This window comes from Panulirus ornatus, chromosome 55 (genome assembly GCF_036320965.1).
Source record: "Panulirus ornatus isolate Po-2019 chromosome 55, ASM3632096v1, whole genome shotgun sequence".
Lineage (NCBI taxonomy): Eukaryota > Metazoa > Arthropoda > Malacostraca > Decapoda > Palinuridae > Panulirus > Panulirus ornatus.
This window is the reverse complement of record NC_092278.1, coordinates 27,712,892-27,726,132: the sequence shown is the minus strand read 5'-3', so window position 1 is coordinate 27,726,132 and position 13,241 is coordinate 27,712,892. Positions and strand designations below refer to the sequence as shown.

Sequence of the window (13,241 nt, the reverse complement as noted above, 5' to 3'; positions counted from 1 at the left end):
AAGTGTCTGAGTAAATAATTATGTCATCTAAGTATACTTAAACTTTGTCCAAATCTTGGAACAGAAAATTCATTGTACGCTGGAATGTCCCTGGGCTGTTACGCATACCAAACGGCATTACTCTGTACTCATATAACCCAAATGGTGTTATAAATGCCGAGATAGTTTGAGCATTTTCAGTTAATGGAATCTGATAAAACCCTTTATTCAGATCTATCTTTGAAATATACTTGGACTGTCCCACCGTATCAATCAGATCATCGATGCGGGGCAATGGATAGGCGTCTGGCTGGGTGACACTGTTGAGTCGACGGTAGTCTGTGCACAGGCGAAGCTGTCCGTCCTCCTCAGGAACGAGCAAGCAGGAAGATGCCCACGGTGAACAGCGAGGTACAGCCAGGTTGTTGTCTAGTAGGTAGTCCACCTCTTTCTTCATCTGCTCTCTCTTTTGATGTGGTATTCTGTATGGCAGCTAGCTGATAGGGTTTGTTCCAGGAATTTGTACAACATCATGAGACATATTTGTGCAATGGCCTGGCGTGTCTGATATCACACTAGAATGACTTAAGAGCACACTTGAGACTTCTTTGGCTTGTTCAGGTTGCAAATGTGCAAGAAATTTAGGCAAGTTTTGTAGTATGTCAGAGTTTGAATGTCCTTTCCAATTGTTAGTTGTGCCAGAAGTATCAAGAGTGATATCTACCTTTGAGCCTATTACATTGCATGGCAATCCTATCTGGTCACGTGCAGGATCCTGTGATAGGAAAGGTTTTAGAAGGTTAACATGGACAAATTGTGTTGCTTTACGACGACCAGGAGTACTTATTATGTAATTGTAATAATTGACTTTAGATTTTATTGTGTAAGGACCGTGATACTTGGCTGACAGAGGAGAACCAGTAATTGGGAAGTAAGCTAGAACTTTATCTCCTTCCTGAAAGTTTCTGACTTTAGCTTTAACATCAAATGCTGATTTCATAGTATGTTGTGAAATCTTCAAATTATCCCTAGCAAATTTACGTATCTTATCAAGGTTATCTTTCAGTGGTTGCAAGTAGGTTGTGACAGATTTCAGAGGAACTTTATGACTAATGAGCTTATCTTTAACCACTTTAGGAGGTCCTCTGACTTTTCTACCAAAGACGAGCTCAAAAGGTGAACAACCAAGTGACTCGTGTGGAGATTCTCGAACAGCAAATAAGAGAAAGGGTAACTCTTCATCCCAATCCTGATTCCTCTCATGACAGTACTTGCGTATCATTGATTTGAGGGTTTGATGGTGCCTCTCAAGGGCACCTTGACTCTGCGGGTGATATGCTGTGGACAGGGTCTATTTGATACCTAGCTCCTGAAGCACATCTTTGAAGAGATCGCTGGTGAAGTTGGTGCCACGATCACTTTGTACCTCCTGAGGGATACCGAAAGTAGTGAACATGTAGATTAATTTATTAGCTACATTTTTGGCAGAGATAGTCTTTAGAGGAAAAGCCTCTGGGTATCTAGATGTAGGGCAAAGTACTGTAAGTATATACTGATTTCCCTTCTTAGACTTTGGCAAGGGACCAACTATGTCAATAATAATCTTTTGAAAGGGTTCTGAAGGAACTGGAATGAGTTGCAATGGATATGGTGGAATTGATTGATTAGGTTTCCCTACAATCTGACAAGTTAAGCAAGAATTGATGAATGAAACTATATCCTTCTTCATACCAGGCCAATAGAAATCATTAAGTAGTTTGAGGTAGGTTTTCTTAATTCCTAAGTGACCACTAAAACCTTCATGTGCGATTTCCATAAGAGGCTGCCTTATACACTGTGGAACTGCCACTTGATGCGTCTCGGCCCATGTATCTTCATCAGAGAGTTTAGGGGGTCTATAGAACCTCATAAGGATGTTGTCTTGGTAGTAGAAGGCAGGTGTGTCGAGGATATCTTCTTTCGGCAGGACCTCCTGGTGTAACTTCGTCAGGGTTGGGTCCTGTCGCTGGGCCTCCTCTAGTTTGTGCTCGGATATCAGCTTGTTTAAAGGAGATACATCGAGACCACAAGTAGTAAAACCTTCATTGCAGGGCTTAGGAAAGGGAGGTGGTGTAGGATCCTCCTCCTCCACGGTCCGTCGATGTTGGGAGCGTGTGACGGCACAGATGGGGAACAGGGTTGGCTGCTCCTTCTCAGTATCTTCAGTAGCGCTATAGGGCAATGGAGTGTCTCGAATAGTTAGTGCAGGGACGACCAGACTGCCGGCTAGGTCGTTACCAAGAAGGAAGGTGGCGTCAGGTATAGGTAGAGGAGTATCAACTACTCCTACAGTTACTGTACCTTTCACCGCCTCACAGTCAAGCTCTATTTTGGCAAGGTGTACTGGAGTGCTGGCGTTGACCAATTTGAGATAGACCTTCTCACCCGTTAGGTAAGAGTCAATATCAGGGAGAGATGCCTTGTGGATCAGAGACTGGGCCGATGCAGTGTCTCTGATGATCTGTACAGGGTGTTGTTGCTTGCCAGGGCCTAAAGACACAGTGCCAGGGGAGCGGAATGGTTGAAAGAGGTCGATTGATGTTGGAGAATCCTGTAGGTTGGTGGTTGCCACAGGTTTTGTGAAGGTTGTCGCAGTGGCGGTTGTGCCCTTAGATACCTTACACCTAGGATCAGGACAATCCTTTATAAGGTGTCCTTCTTTCTTACAGAACCTACAGACCTGAGCATATTTCTCACCTAGTTGACCCTGTCCAGAAACATGTTTAGCGTGTGTGGAACCTGCATGTGACCTTACAGTAGAAGGGGTAGTTTTCCCTACTCCCTGTTGTGGACGATGGATAAGGGAGTAGACGTCAGCGAGCTTAGCTGCGTTTAAGTAATCTGTTTCCTCCCTGTTGGTTATATGCACCATTATGTAGTATGGAACCTTTCTCTTAAACTCTTCAAGCATAAGCAAGTTGACCAGGCCTTCAAATGTATTTACACGAGCCGATTTAATCCAATTATTAAATGATCTAAGTTTCTCAGCAGCAAATTCTGAATAGGTTTGAGTTTGAGTTTTAGTTAGGTTCCTAAAAGCCTGTCTGTAACCTTCAGTTGTAATAGAATACGTGGCCAAAATTGCCTCTTTTATCTCCTCATAGTTAGTAATATCATGAATCTCATCACACACATCAACTGCCTTACCCACAAGCTTGGGCTTTAGGAGCCAGACCCAGTGCTCTTTGGGCCATTTGAAGTGTTCTGCTGTTGTTTCAAATTGTCTAAAGAAGGCTTCTGGATTCATCTCTGTGAAAATAGGGAGAAGCTTGACATGCTTGGCAACATCAAACTTGACAGGAGCTTCTGCATCTGGGATGCTTTGTTTCAGCTGTAAGACCTTTAGCTCGTGTTCGTGCTTCAGTCTCGTGGTTTCACGTTCAGCGAGTTCAGTCTGTAGTTTAACTTGCAAAGCTTGGAGTTTAACAGTCTCAATCTCAAGAGTAGTCTGTAGGTCAGGAGTTGATGTGCAATGATGGGTAGTAAAATCTGTAGCCCTTAAGTAGGCTTCAATGTTAGACTTAAGTTCATCCTTGGTTGTACTATGAGTGAATGGCACTCGAAATGTAGTGACAATAAACTTAAGATTACCCTTAGTTATATTATCTGAATCAAGTTCCTCAACTGAAGGGTTACTTACAAACCTTACGGGGTCAAAGTCAGTCATGGTGAACAAGGCAAAAATAGGTTAAAGGACAATAGGAATGGATATATAAAATTAAGCGAGAAATGTTGGTAATCACACCAAATATCTCCCGAGCTAGTAAATAGTATGAAAACCGCAGGTAGACACTTTCAACTTGTAACGAGCCAGTGTGTAGTTAAGGTAGTAACGTATTTCCCATACATCCGCACTGGAATTACCAAAACTATACAGAGTACTCATTAAAAGTTTGAGACTGGTCAAGTTACAAACGAGTGTAAATTAAAGTGAGAGAAATGAGCTTCGCTGGCTCAGATTATAAATGAGTGAGAGTCTCTGTACGACGATTTATGGGAGTCAGTGTAGATTTCGTAGGTATGAACACATGTGGGACGTAGCAGGAACAGGCTATACCATTAATTATATAGGAAAGCTAACTAGCTATGCACTGGCCAGGTACAAGGCAGTTATACACTCGAGAAATAACCAAAAGTTATAACTAGATTAAGAGTTACCTTCCCACGGAATTAAATCAATTTAATATAAGGACGGTTAACAAGTCTATGTGGTGTGCACAAGGAAACTCATTAAATAACAAACCTCCCGGACAGGCCCCCATATAACGAATCTAGCTCTTACAGTAATGAAGGTGATGTTCGATATAGAGCACTGTTGTCTAGGTTATACTGGGAGGAGAAGACCCGTCATAAATGATTGTGAAAAATTACAGGTGTAGAATGAGCCCAGGATGATAATGATCAGTATTATTAAACAAACATAGAAGTAACAGCAAGTATAACAACTAATTAACCACAAATCAAATGAAAAAGCAACTTCCTAGCACACAACAAAACTATGTTAATACAACCATAAGTGCATTTAACCACAAAGGCAGCTTAACTTATATAAAAAAAATCGTTACGCTCCCCTACCACACCACCACACCTCGGGGAAGAGCCACTACACCTCAGGATGCCGTCTGGGTTGAGACTGCAGTGGAAGGCGTCGGCACTGATATATAAGGAGTGGGTATGAAGCCCGGCTTGTCTCAGTCAAAGTGAGACGAAGCAACAAGGACTTGAATGAACGCAGAACGATCGGGTTCCAACGTGGCAGAGAGGCAGTGGTGCGTAGTATGGAGGACAAAATAACAACCTGGAGGAGTGGTGTAGTGGAAGACATGATGTAGGGACAACGTGGAGGAAGAGTGGTGTAGGAGAAAACATGATGTAAGGAACACGTGGAGGAGGAATGGTGTAGGGAAAGACATGATGTAGGGACAACGTGGAGGAGAAGTGGTTTATAGGAAGACATGATGTAGGGACAACGTGGAGGAGGAGTAGTGTAGGGGAAGACATGATGTAGGCACAACATAGAGGTGGGATGCTGTTGGGGAAGACATGATGTAGGGACAAAGTGGAGGAGGAGTGTTGTACGGGAGGACATGATGTAGGGACAACGTGGAGTGGGGATGGTGCATGGGAAGATATGATGTAAGGACAGCGTGGAGGAGGGATGGTGTAGGGGAAGACATGATGTAGGGACACCGTGAAGGAGTGGTGTAGGGGAAGACATGATGTAGGGACACCGTGAAGGAGGAGTGGTGTAGGGGACGACATGATGTAGGGACAACGTGAGGAGGAGTGGTGTAGGGGAAGATATGATGTAGGGACAACGTGGAGGAGGGATGGCTTAGAGGAGGACATGATGTAGGGACAACGTGGAGAAGGAATGGTGTAGGGGAGGACATGATGTAGGGACAACGTAGAGGAGTGGTGTAGGGGAAGACATGATGTTGGGTCAACGTGGAGGAGGAGTGATGTAAGGGAAGACATGATTTCGGGACAACGTGGAGGAGGGATAGTGTAGGGGAGACATGATGTAGGGACTACGTGGAGGAGGAGTGGTTGTCAGGGAAGGTATGATGTAGGGACAACATGGAGGAGGAGTGGTGTAGGGGAAGAAATGATGTAGGGACAACGTGAAGGAAGGATGGTGTAAGGGAAGACATGATGTAGGGACAAAGTGGAGAAGGAATGGTGTAAAGGAAGACATGATGTAGGAACAACGTGGAGGAGGGGTGGTGTAGGCGAAGCCATGATGTAGGGACAACGTGGAAAAGGGATGGTGTAGGGGAAGATATGATGTAGGGACAACGTGGAGGAGGATTTGTGCAGCGGAAGACATGACTTAGTGACAACATGGAGAGGGATGGTGTAGGGGAAGAAATAATGTTGGGACACCGTGGAGGAGTGGTGTAGGGGAAGACATGATGTAAGGACAACATGGAGGAGGGATGGTGTAGGGGAAGACATGATGTAGGGACAACGTGGAGGAGGAGTGGTGTAGGGGAAGATATGATGTAGGGACAATGTGGACGCGGAGTGGTGTAGGGGAAGAAATGATGTAGGGACAACGTGGAGGAGGGATGGTGTAGAGGAAGACATGATGTAGGAACAACGTGGAGGAGGGGTGGTGTAGGCGAAGCCATGATGTAGGGACAACGTGGAAAAGGGATGGTGTAGGGGAAGATATGATGTAGGGACAACGTGGAGAAGGAGTGGTGTAGGGGAAGACATGATGTAGGGACAACGTGGGGGAGTTGTGTAGAGGTGGACATGATATAGGGACAACGTGTAGGAGGGATGTTGTAGGAAAAGACACGATGTATGGACAACGTGGAGGAGGAGTGGAGTAGGGGAAGACATGATGTCAGGACAACGTGAGGAAGAGTGGTGTAGGGGAAGACATGATGTAAGGATAACGTGGAGGAGGGAAAAGTGTAGGGGATTACATGATGTAGGGAGAACTTGGAGAAGTTGTGTAGGGGAAGACATGATGCAGGGAGAACGTGGAGGAGGGATGGTGTAGGGGTAGACATGATGGAGGGACAACGTGGAGGAGATGTGTAGGGGGAAACTTGATGTAGGGACAACGTGGATGAGGATTGGTGTAGGCGAAGACATGATGTAGTGACAACATGGAGAGGGATGGTGTAGGGAAAGACATAATGCTGGGACACCGTGGAGGAGTGGTGCAGGGGAAGACATGATGTAAGGACAACGTGGAAGAGGGATGGTTTAGGGGAAGACATGATGTAAGGACAACGTGGAGGAGGAGTGGTGTAGGGGAAGACATGATGTAGGGAAAACGTGGAGTAGGAGAGATGTAGGTGAAGACATGATGTAGGGACAACATGAAGTAGGAGTGGTGTAGGTGATGACATGATGTCGGGACAACGTGGAGGAGTGGTGTAGGAGAAGACATGATGTATGGAGAATATGGAGGAGGGATGGTGTAGGGGGAGACATGATGTAGGGATAACGTGGAGGAGGAATGGTGTAGTGGAAGACATGATGTAGGGACAACATAGATGAGTGGTGTAGGGGAAGACATGATGTAGGGACAACGTGAGGAGGAGTGGTGTAGGGGAAGACATGATGTAAGGATAACGTGGAGGAGGGAAAAGTGTAGGGGATTACATGATGTAGGGAGAACTTGGAGAAGTTGTGTAGAGGAAGACATGATGCAGGGAGAACGTGGAGGAGGGATGGTGTAGGGGTAGACATGATATAGGGACAACGTGGATGAGGAGATGTGTAGGGGGAAACTTGATGTAGGGACAACGTGGAGGAGGAGTGGTGTAGGCGAAGACATGATGTAGTGACAACATGGAGAGGGATGGTGTAGGGAAAGACATAATGCTGGGACACCGTGGAGGAGTGGTGCAGGGGAAGACATGATGTAAGGACAACGTGGAGGAGGGATGGTTTAGGGGAAGACATGATGTAAGGACAACGTGGAGGAGGAGTGGTGTAGGGGAAGACATGATGTAGGGACAACGTGGAGTAGGAGAGATGTAGGTGAAGACATGATGTAGGGACAACATGAAGTAGGAGTGGTGTAGGTGATTACATGATGTAGGGACAACGTGGAGGAGGGATGGTGTAGGGGAAGACATGATGTAGGGACAACGCGGAGGAGTGGTGTAGGGGAAGACATGATGTAAGGAGAATATGGAGGAGAGATGGTGTAGGGGGAGACATGATGTAGGGACAAAGTGGAGGAGGGATGATATAGGGGAAGACATAATGTAGGGACAACATGGAGAAGGATTGGTGTAGGGGAGAACATGCTGTAGGGACAACGTGGAGGAGGGAAAATGTAGGGAAACACATGTTGTAGGGACAACGTGGAGGAGGAGTGATTTAGGGGAAGACCCTATGTAGGGAGAACGTTGAGGAGGGATGGTGTAGGGGAAGACATGATGTAGGGACAACATGGAGGAGGAGTGTTGTAGAGGAAGACATGATGTAGGGACAACATGGAAGAGGAATGGTGTAGGGGAAGAGAACGTGGAGGAGAGACGGTGTAGGAAAAGACATGTTATAGGGACAACTTGGAGGAAGGATGGTGTAGTAGAAGACTTAATGTAGGGACAACGTGGAGGAGGTATGGTGTAAAGGAAGACATGATGTAGGAACAACGTGGAGGAGGGGTGGTGTAGGCGAAGCCATGATGTAGGGACAACGTGGAAAAGGGATGGTGTAGGGGAAGATATGATGTAGGGACAACGTGGAGGAGGATTTGTGCAGCGGAAGACATGACTTAGTGACAACATGGAGAGGGATGGTGTAGGGGAAGAAATAATGTTGGGACACCGTGGAGGAGTGGTGTAGGGGAAGACATGATGTAAGGACAACGTGGAGGAGGGATGGTGTAGGGGAAGACATGATGTAGGGACAACGTGGAGGAGGAGTGGTGTAGGGGAAGATATGATGTAGGGACAATGTGGACGCGGAGTGGTGTAGGGGAAGAAATGATGTAGGGACAACGTGAAGGAGGGATGGTGTAGGGGAAGACATGATGTAGGGACAACGTGGAGGAGGAATGGTGTAGAGGAAGACATGATGTAGGAACAACGTGGAGGAGGGGTGGTGTAGGCAAAGCCATGATGTAGGGACAACGTGGAAAAGGGATGGTGTAGGGGAAGATATGATGTAGGGACAACGTGGAGAAGGAGTGGTGTAGGGGAAGACATGATGTAGGGACAACGTGGGGGAGTTGTGTAGAGGAGGACATGATATAGGGACAACGTGTAGGAGGGATGTTGTAGGAAAAGACACGATGTATGGACAACGTGGAGGAGGAGTGGTGTAGGGGAAGACATGATGTAGGGACAACGTGAGGAAGAGTGGTTTAGGGGAAGACATGATGTAAGGATAACGTGGAGGACTGAAAAGTGTAGGGGATTACATGATGTAGGGAGAACTTGGAGAAGTTGTGTAGGGGAAGACATGATGCAGGGAGAACGTGGAGGAGGGATGGTGTAGGGGTAGACATGATGGAGGGACAACGTGGAGGAGATGTGTAGGGGGAAACTTGATGTAGGGACAACGTGGAGGAGGAGTGGTGTAGGCGAAGACATGATGTAGTGACAACATGGAGAGGGATGGTGTAGGGAAAGACATAATGCTGGGACACCGTGGAGGAGTGGTGCAGGGGAAGACATGATGTAAGGACAACGTGGAGGAGGGATGGTTTAGGGGAAGACATGATGTAAGGACAACGTGGAGGAGGAGTGGTGTAGGGGAAGACATGATGTAGGGAAAACGTGGAGTAGGAGAGATGTAGGTGAAGACATGATGTAGGGACAACATGAAGTAGGAGTGGTGTAGGTGATGATATGATGTAGGGACAACGTGGAGGAGGGATGGTGTAGGGGAAGACATGATGTAGGGACAATGTGGAGGAGTGGTGTAGGGGAAGACATGATGTATGGAGAATATGGAGGAGGGATGGTGTAGGGGGAGACATGATGTAGGGATAACGTGGAGGAGGAATGGTGTAGTGGAAGTCATGATGTAGGGACAACATAGATGAGTGGTGTAGGGGAAGACATGATGTAGGGACAACGTGAGGAGGAGTGGTGTAGGGGAAGACATGATGTAAGGATAACATGGAGGAGGGAAAAGTGTAGGGGATTACATGATGTAGGGAGAACTTGGAGAAGTTGTGTAGGGGAAGACATGATGCAGGGAGAACGTGGAGGAGGGATGGTGTAGGGGTAGACATGATGTAGGGACAACGTGGATGAGGAGATGTGTAGGGGGAAACTTGATGTAGGGACAACGTGGAGGAGGAGTGGTGTAGGCGAAGACATGATGTAGTGACAACATGGAGAGGGATGGTGTAAGGACACCGTGGAGGAGTGGTGCAGGGCAAGACATGATGTAAGGACAACGTGGAGGAGGGATGGTTTAGGGGAAGACATGATGTAAGGACAACGTGGAGGAGGAGTGGTGTAGGGGAAGACATGATGTAGGGACAACGTGGAGGAGGAGAGGTGTAGGTGAAGACATGATGTAGGGACAACCTGAAGTAGGAGTGGTGTAGGTGATTACATGATGTAGGGACAACGTGGAGGAGGGATGGTGTAGGGGAAGACATGATGTAGGGACAACGTGGAGGAGTGGTGTAGGGGAAGACATGATGTAGGGAGAATATGGAGGAGAGATGGTGTAGGGGGAGACATGATGTAGGGACAAAGTGGTGGAGGGATGATATAGGGGAAGACATAATGTAGGGACAACATGGAGAAGGATTGGTGTAGGGGAGGACATGCTGTAGGGACAACGTGGAGGAGGGAAAATGTAGGGAAACACATGATGTAGGGACAACGTGGAGAAGGAGTGATTTAGGGGAAGACCTTATGTAGGGAGAACGTTGAGGAGGGATGGTGTAGGGGAAGACATGATGTAGGGACAACATGGAGGAGGAGTGTTGTAGAGGAAGACATGATGTAGGGACAACATGGAAGAGGAATGGTGTAAGGGAAGACAACGTGGAGAGACGGTGTAGGAGAAGACATGTTATAGGGACAACGTGGAGGAAGGATGGTGTAGTGGAAGACTTAATGTAGGGACAACGTGGAGGAGGTATGGTGTAGGGGAAGACATGATTAAGGGATTACGTGGAGGAGGAGTGTATAGGGGAAGACATGATGTCGGTACAACGTGGAGGAGGAGTGGTGTAGAGGAAGACATGATGTAGGGATATAGTGGGGGAGGGTGGTGGAGGGGAAGACATGATGTACGGACAACGTGGGGAGGAGTGGTGTAGGGGAAGACGTGATATAGGGACAACATGGAAGAGGGAAAGGTGTAGCGGAAGAAATGATGTAGGAACAACGTAAAGGAGAGATGGTGTAGGGGAAGACATGATATAGGGACAACGTGGAGGAGGAGTCGTGTAGGGGAAGACATGATGTACGGACAATGTGAAGGAGGGATGGTGCACGGGAAGATATGATATAGGGACAACGTGGAGGAGTGGTTTAGAGAAAGACTTGATGTAGGGACAACGTGGAGGAGGGATGGTGTAGGGGAAGACATGATGTGGGGACAACGTGGAGTAGTGGTGTAGGGGAAGACATGATGTAGGGTCAACGTGGAGGAGTGGTGTAAGGGAAGACATGATATAGGGACAACGTGGAAGAGGGATGGTGTAGGGGGAGACCTGGAGGAGGAGTCGTGTAGGGGAGGACATGATGTAGGGACAACGTGGATGAGTGTTGTAGAGGAAGACTTGATGTAGGGACAACGTGGAGGAGGGATGGTCTAGAGGAAGACTGGATGTAGGGACAACGTGGAGGAGGAGTGGTGTAGGGGAAGACATGATGTAGGGTCAACCTGGAGGAGGAGTGGTGTAAGGGAAGACATGATGCAGGGGCAACGTCGAGGAGGAGTGGTGTAGGGGAAGACATGATGTAGGGACAACGTGGAGGAGGGATGGTGTAGGGGAAGACATGATATGGGGACAACGTGGAGGAGGAGTGGCGTAAGGGAATACATGATGTAGGGATAACGTGGAGTAGTGTTGTAGAGGAAGACATGATGTAGGGATAACGTGGAGGAGGGATGGTGTAGGGCAAGACACGATGTATGGACAACGTGTAGGAGTAGTGTAGGGGAAGACATGATATAGGGACAAGTGAGGAGTGGTGTAGGGGAAGACATGATATAGGGACAACGTGGAGGAGGGAAAAGTGTAGGGTATGACATGATGCAGGGACAATGTGTAGGAGGGATGGTGTAGGGCTAGACATGATTTAGGGATAACGTGGGGAAGGATTTGTGTAGGGGAAGACATGATGCACGGACAACGTGGAGGAGGAGTGTTGTTGGCGAAGGCATTATATAGGGACAACGTGGAGAAGAGGTGCTGTAGGGGAATACATTATGTAGGGACAAGTTGAAGGGGGAGTGGTGTAACGGAAGACATGATGTAGGGACAACATGGAGGCGGATTTTTGTAGGGGAAGAAATGATGTAGGGACAACGTGAGGAGGAGTGGTGGAGGGGAAGACATGATGTAAGGACAACGTGGTGGAGAGATGGTGTAAGGGAAGACATGATGTCGGGACAACATGGAGGAATAGTGGTGTAGGGGAAGACATGATACATGGACAACGTGGAGGAGGAGTGGTGGAGGGGAAGACATAATGTAAGTACAACGTGGAGGAGCGATATTGTAGGGGAAGACATAATGTAGGGACAACGTGGATGAGGTGTGGTGTAGGGGAATAGATGATGTAGGGACATCGTGGAGGAGGATTGGTGTAAGGGAAGGTACGATTTAGGGACAAAGTGAAGGAGGGAGTGTGTAGGGGAAGACATAATGTAGGGACAAAGTTTAGGAGGAGTGTTATAGGGGAAGAAATGATGTAGTGATAACGTGGCGGAGGTACGGTGTAGCGAAGACATGATGTAGGGACAACGTGGAGGATGAGTCGTGTGGGGGAACCCATAATGTAGGGACAACGTGGAGGAGGGATGGTGTACGGCAAGACATGATATAGGGATAACGTAGAGGAGTGGTGTAGAGGTAGACTTGAAGTAGGGACAACGTGGAGGAGGGATGGTCTAGGGGAAGACATGATGTAGGGACAACGTGGAGGAGGAGTGGTTTGAGGGAAGACATGATATAGGGACAACGTGGAGGAGGGACGATGTAGGGGAAGACTTGATGTAGGGATGACGTGGAGGAGGAGTCGTGTAGGGGAAGACATGATGTAGGGACAACGTGGAGGAGGGATGGTGTACGGGAAGACATGATATAGGGACAAGGTGGAGGAGTGGTGTAGAGGAAGACTTGATATATGGACAACGTGGAGGAGTGTCGTAGGGAAAGACATGATGTAGGCACAACGTTGAGTAGGAGTGGTGTAGGGGAAGACATGATGTAGGGTCATTGTGGAGGAGGAGTGGTGTAAGGGAAGACATGATATAGGGACAACGTGGAGGAGGGATGGTGTAGGGGAAGACATAATGTAGGGACAACTTGGAGGAGGAGTGGTGTAGGGGAAGATATGATGTAGGGTCAACGTGGAGGAGGAGTGGTGTAAGGGAAGACTTGATGTAGGGACTACGTGGAGGAGGAGTGGTGTAGGGGAAGAAATGATGTAGTGACAACGTGGAGGAGGGATAGTGTAGAGGAAGACATGATGTATGGACAACTTGGAGGAGGAGAGGCAATGGAATACATGATGTAGGGACAACGTGGGGGAGTAGTGTAGAGG

At 47.6% G+C, this 13,241-nt stretch overlaps 1 protein-coding gene across 1 annotated transcript; it reads right to left on the bottom strand.

Annotated features, from left to right (window-relative positions):
- Nucleotides 1-1,330: 1,330 nt before the first annotated feature.
- LOC139765443 (uncharacterized) lies at nt 1,331-3,685 on the bottom strand. The gene has a single exon (XM_071692814.1). The coding sequence runs from the start codon at nt 3,683-3,685 to the stop codon at nt 1,331-1,333; it is 2,355 nt and encodes a 784-aa protein (XP_071548915.1).
- Between the last annotated feature and the right edge of the window lie 9,556 nt (nt 3,686-13,241).

Excerpts from the sequence above, each read along its gene's own strand:
- LOC139765443 (XM_071692814.1), bottom strand. The coding sequence starts at position 3,685 with ATGACTGACTTTGACCCCGTAAGGTTTGTAAGTAACCCTTCAGTTGAG.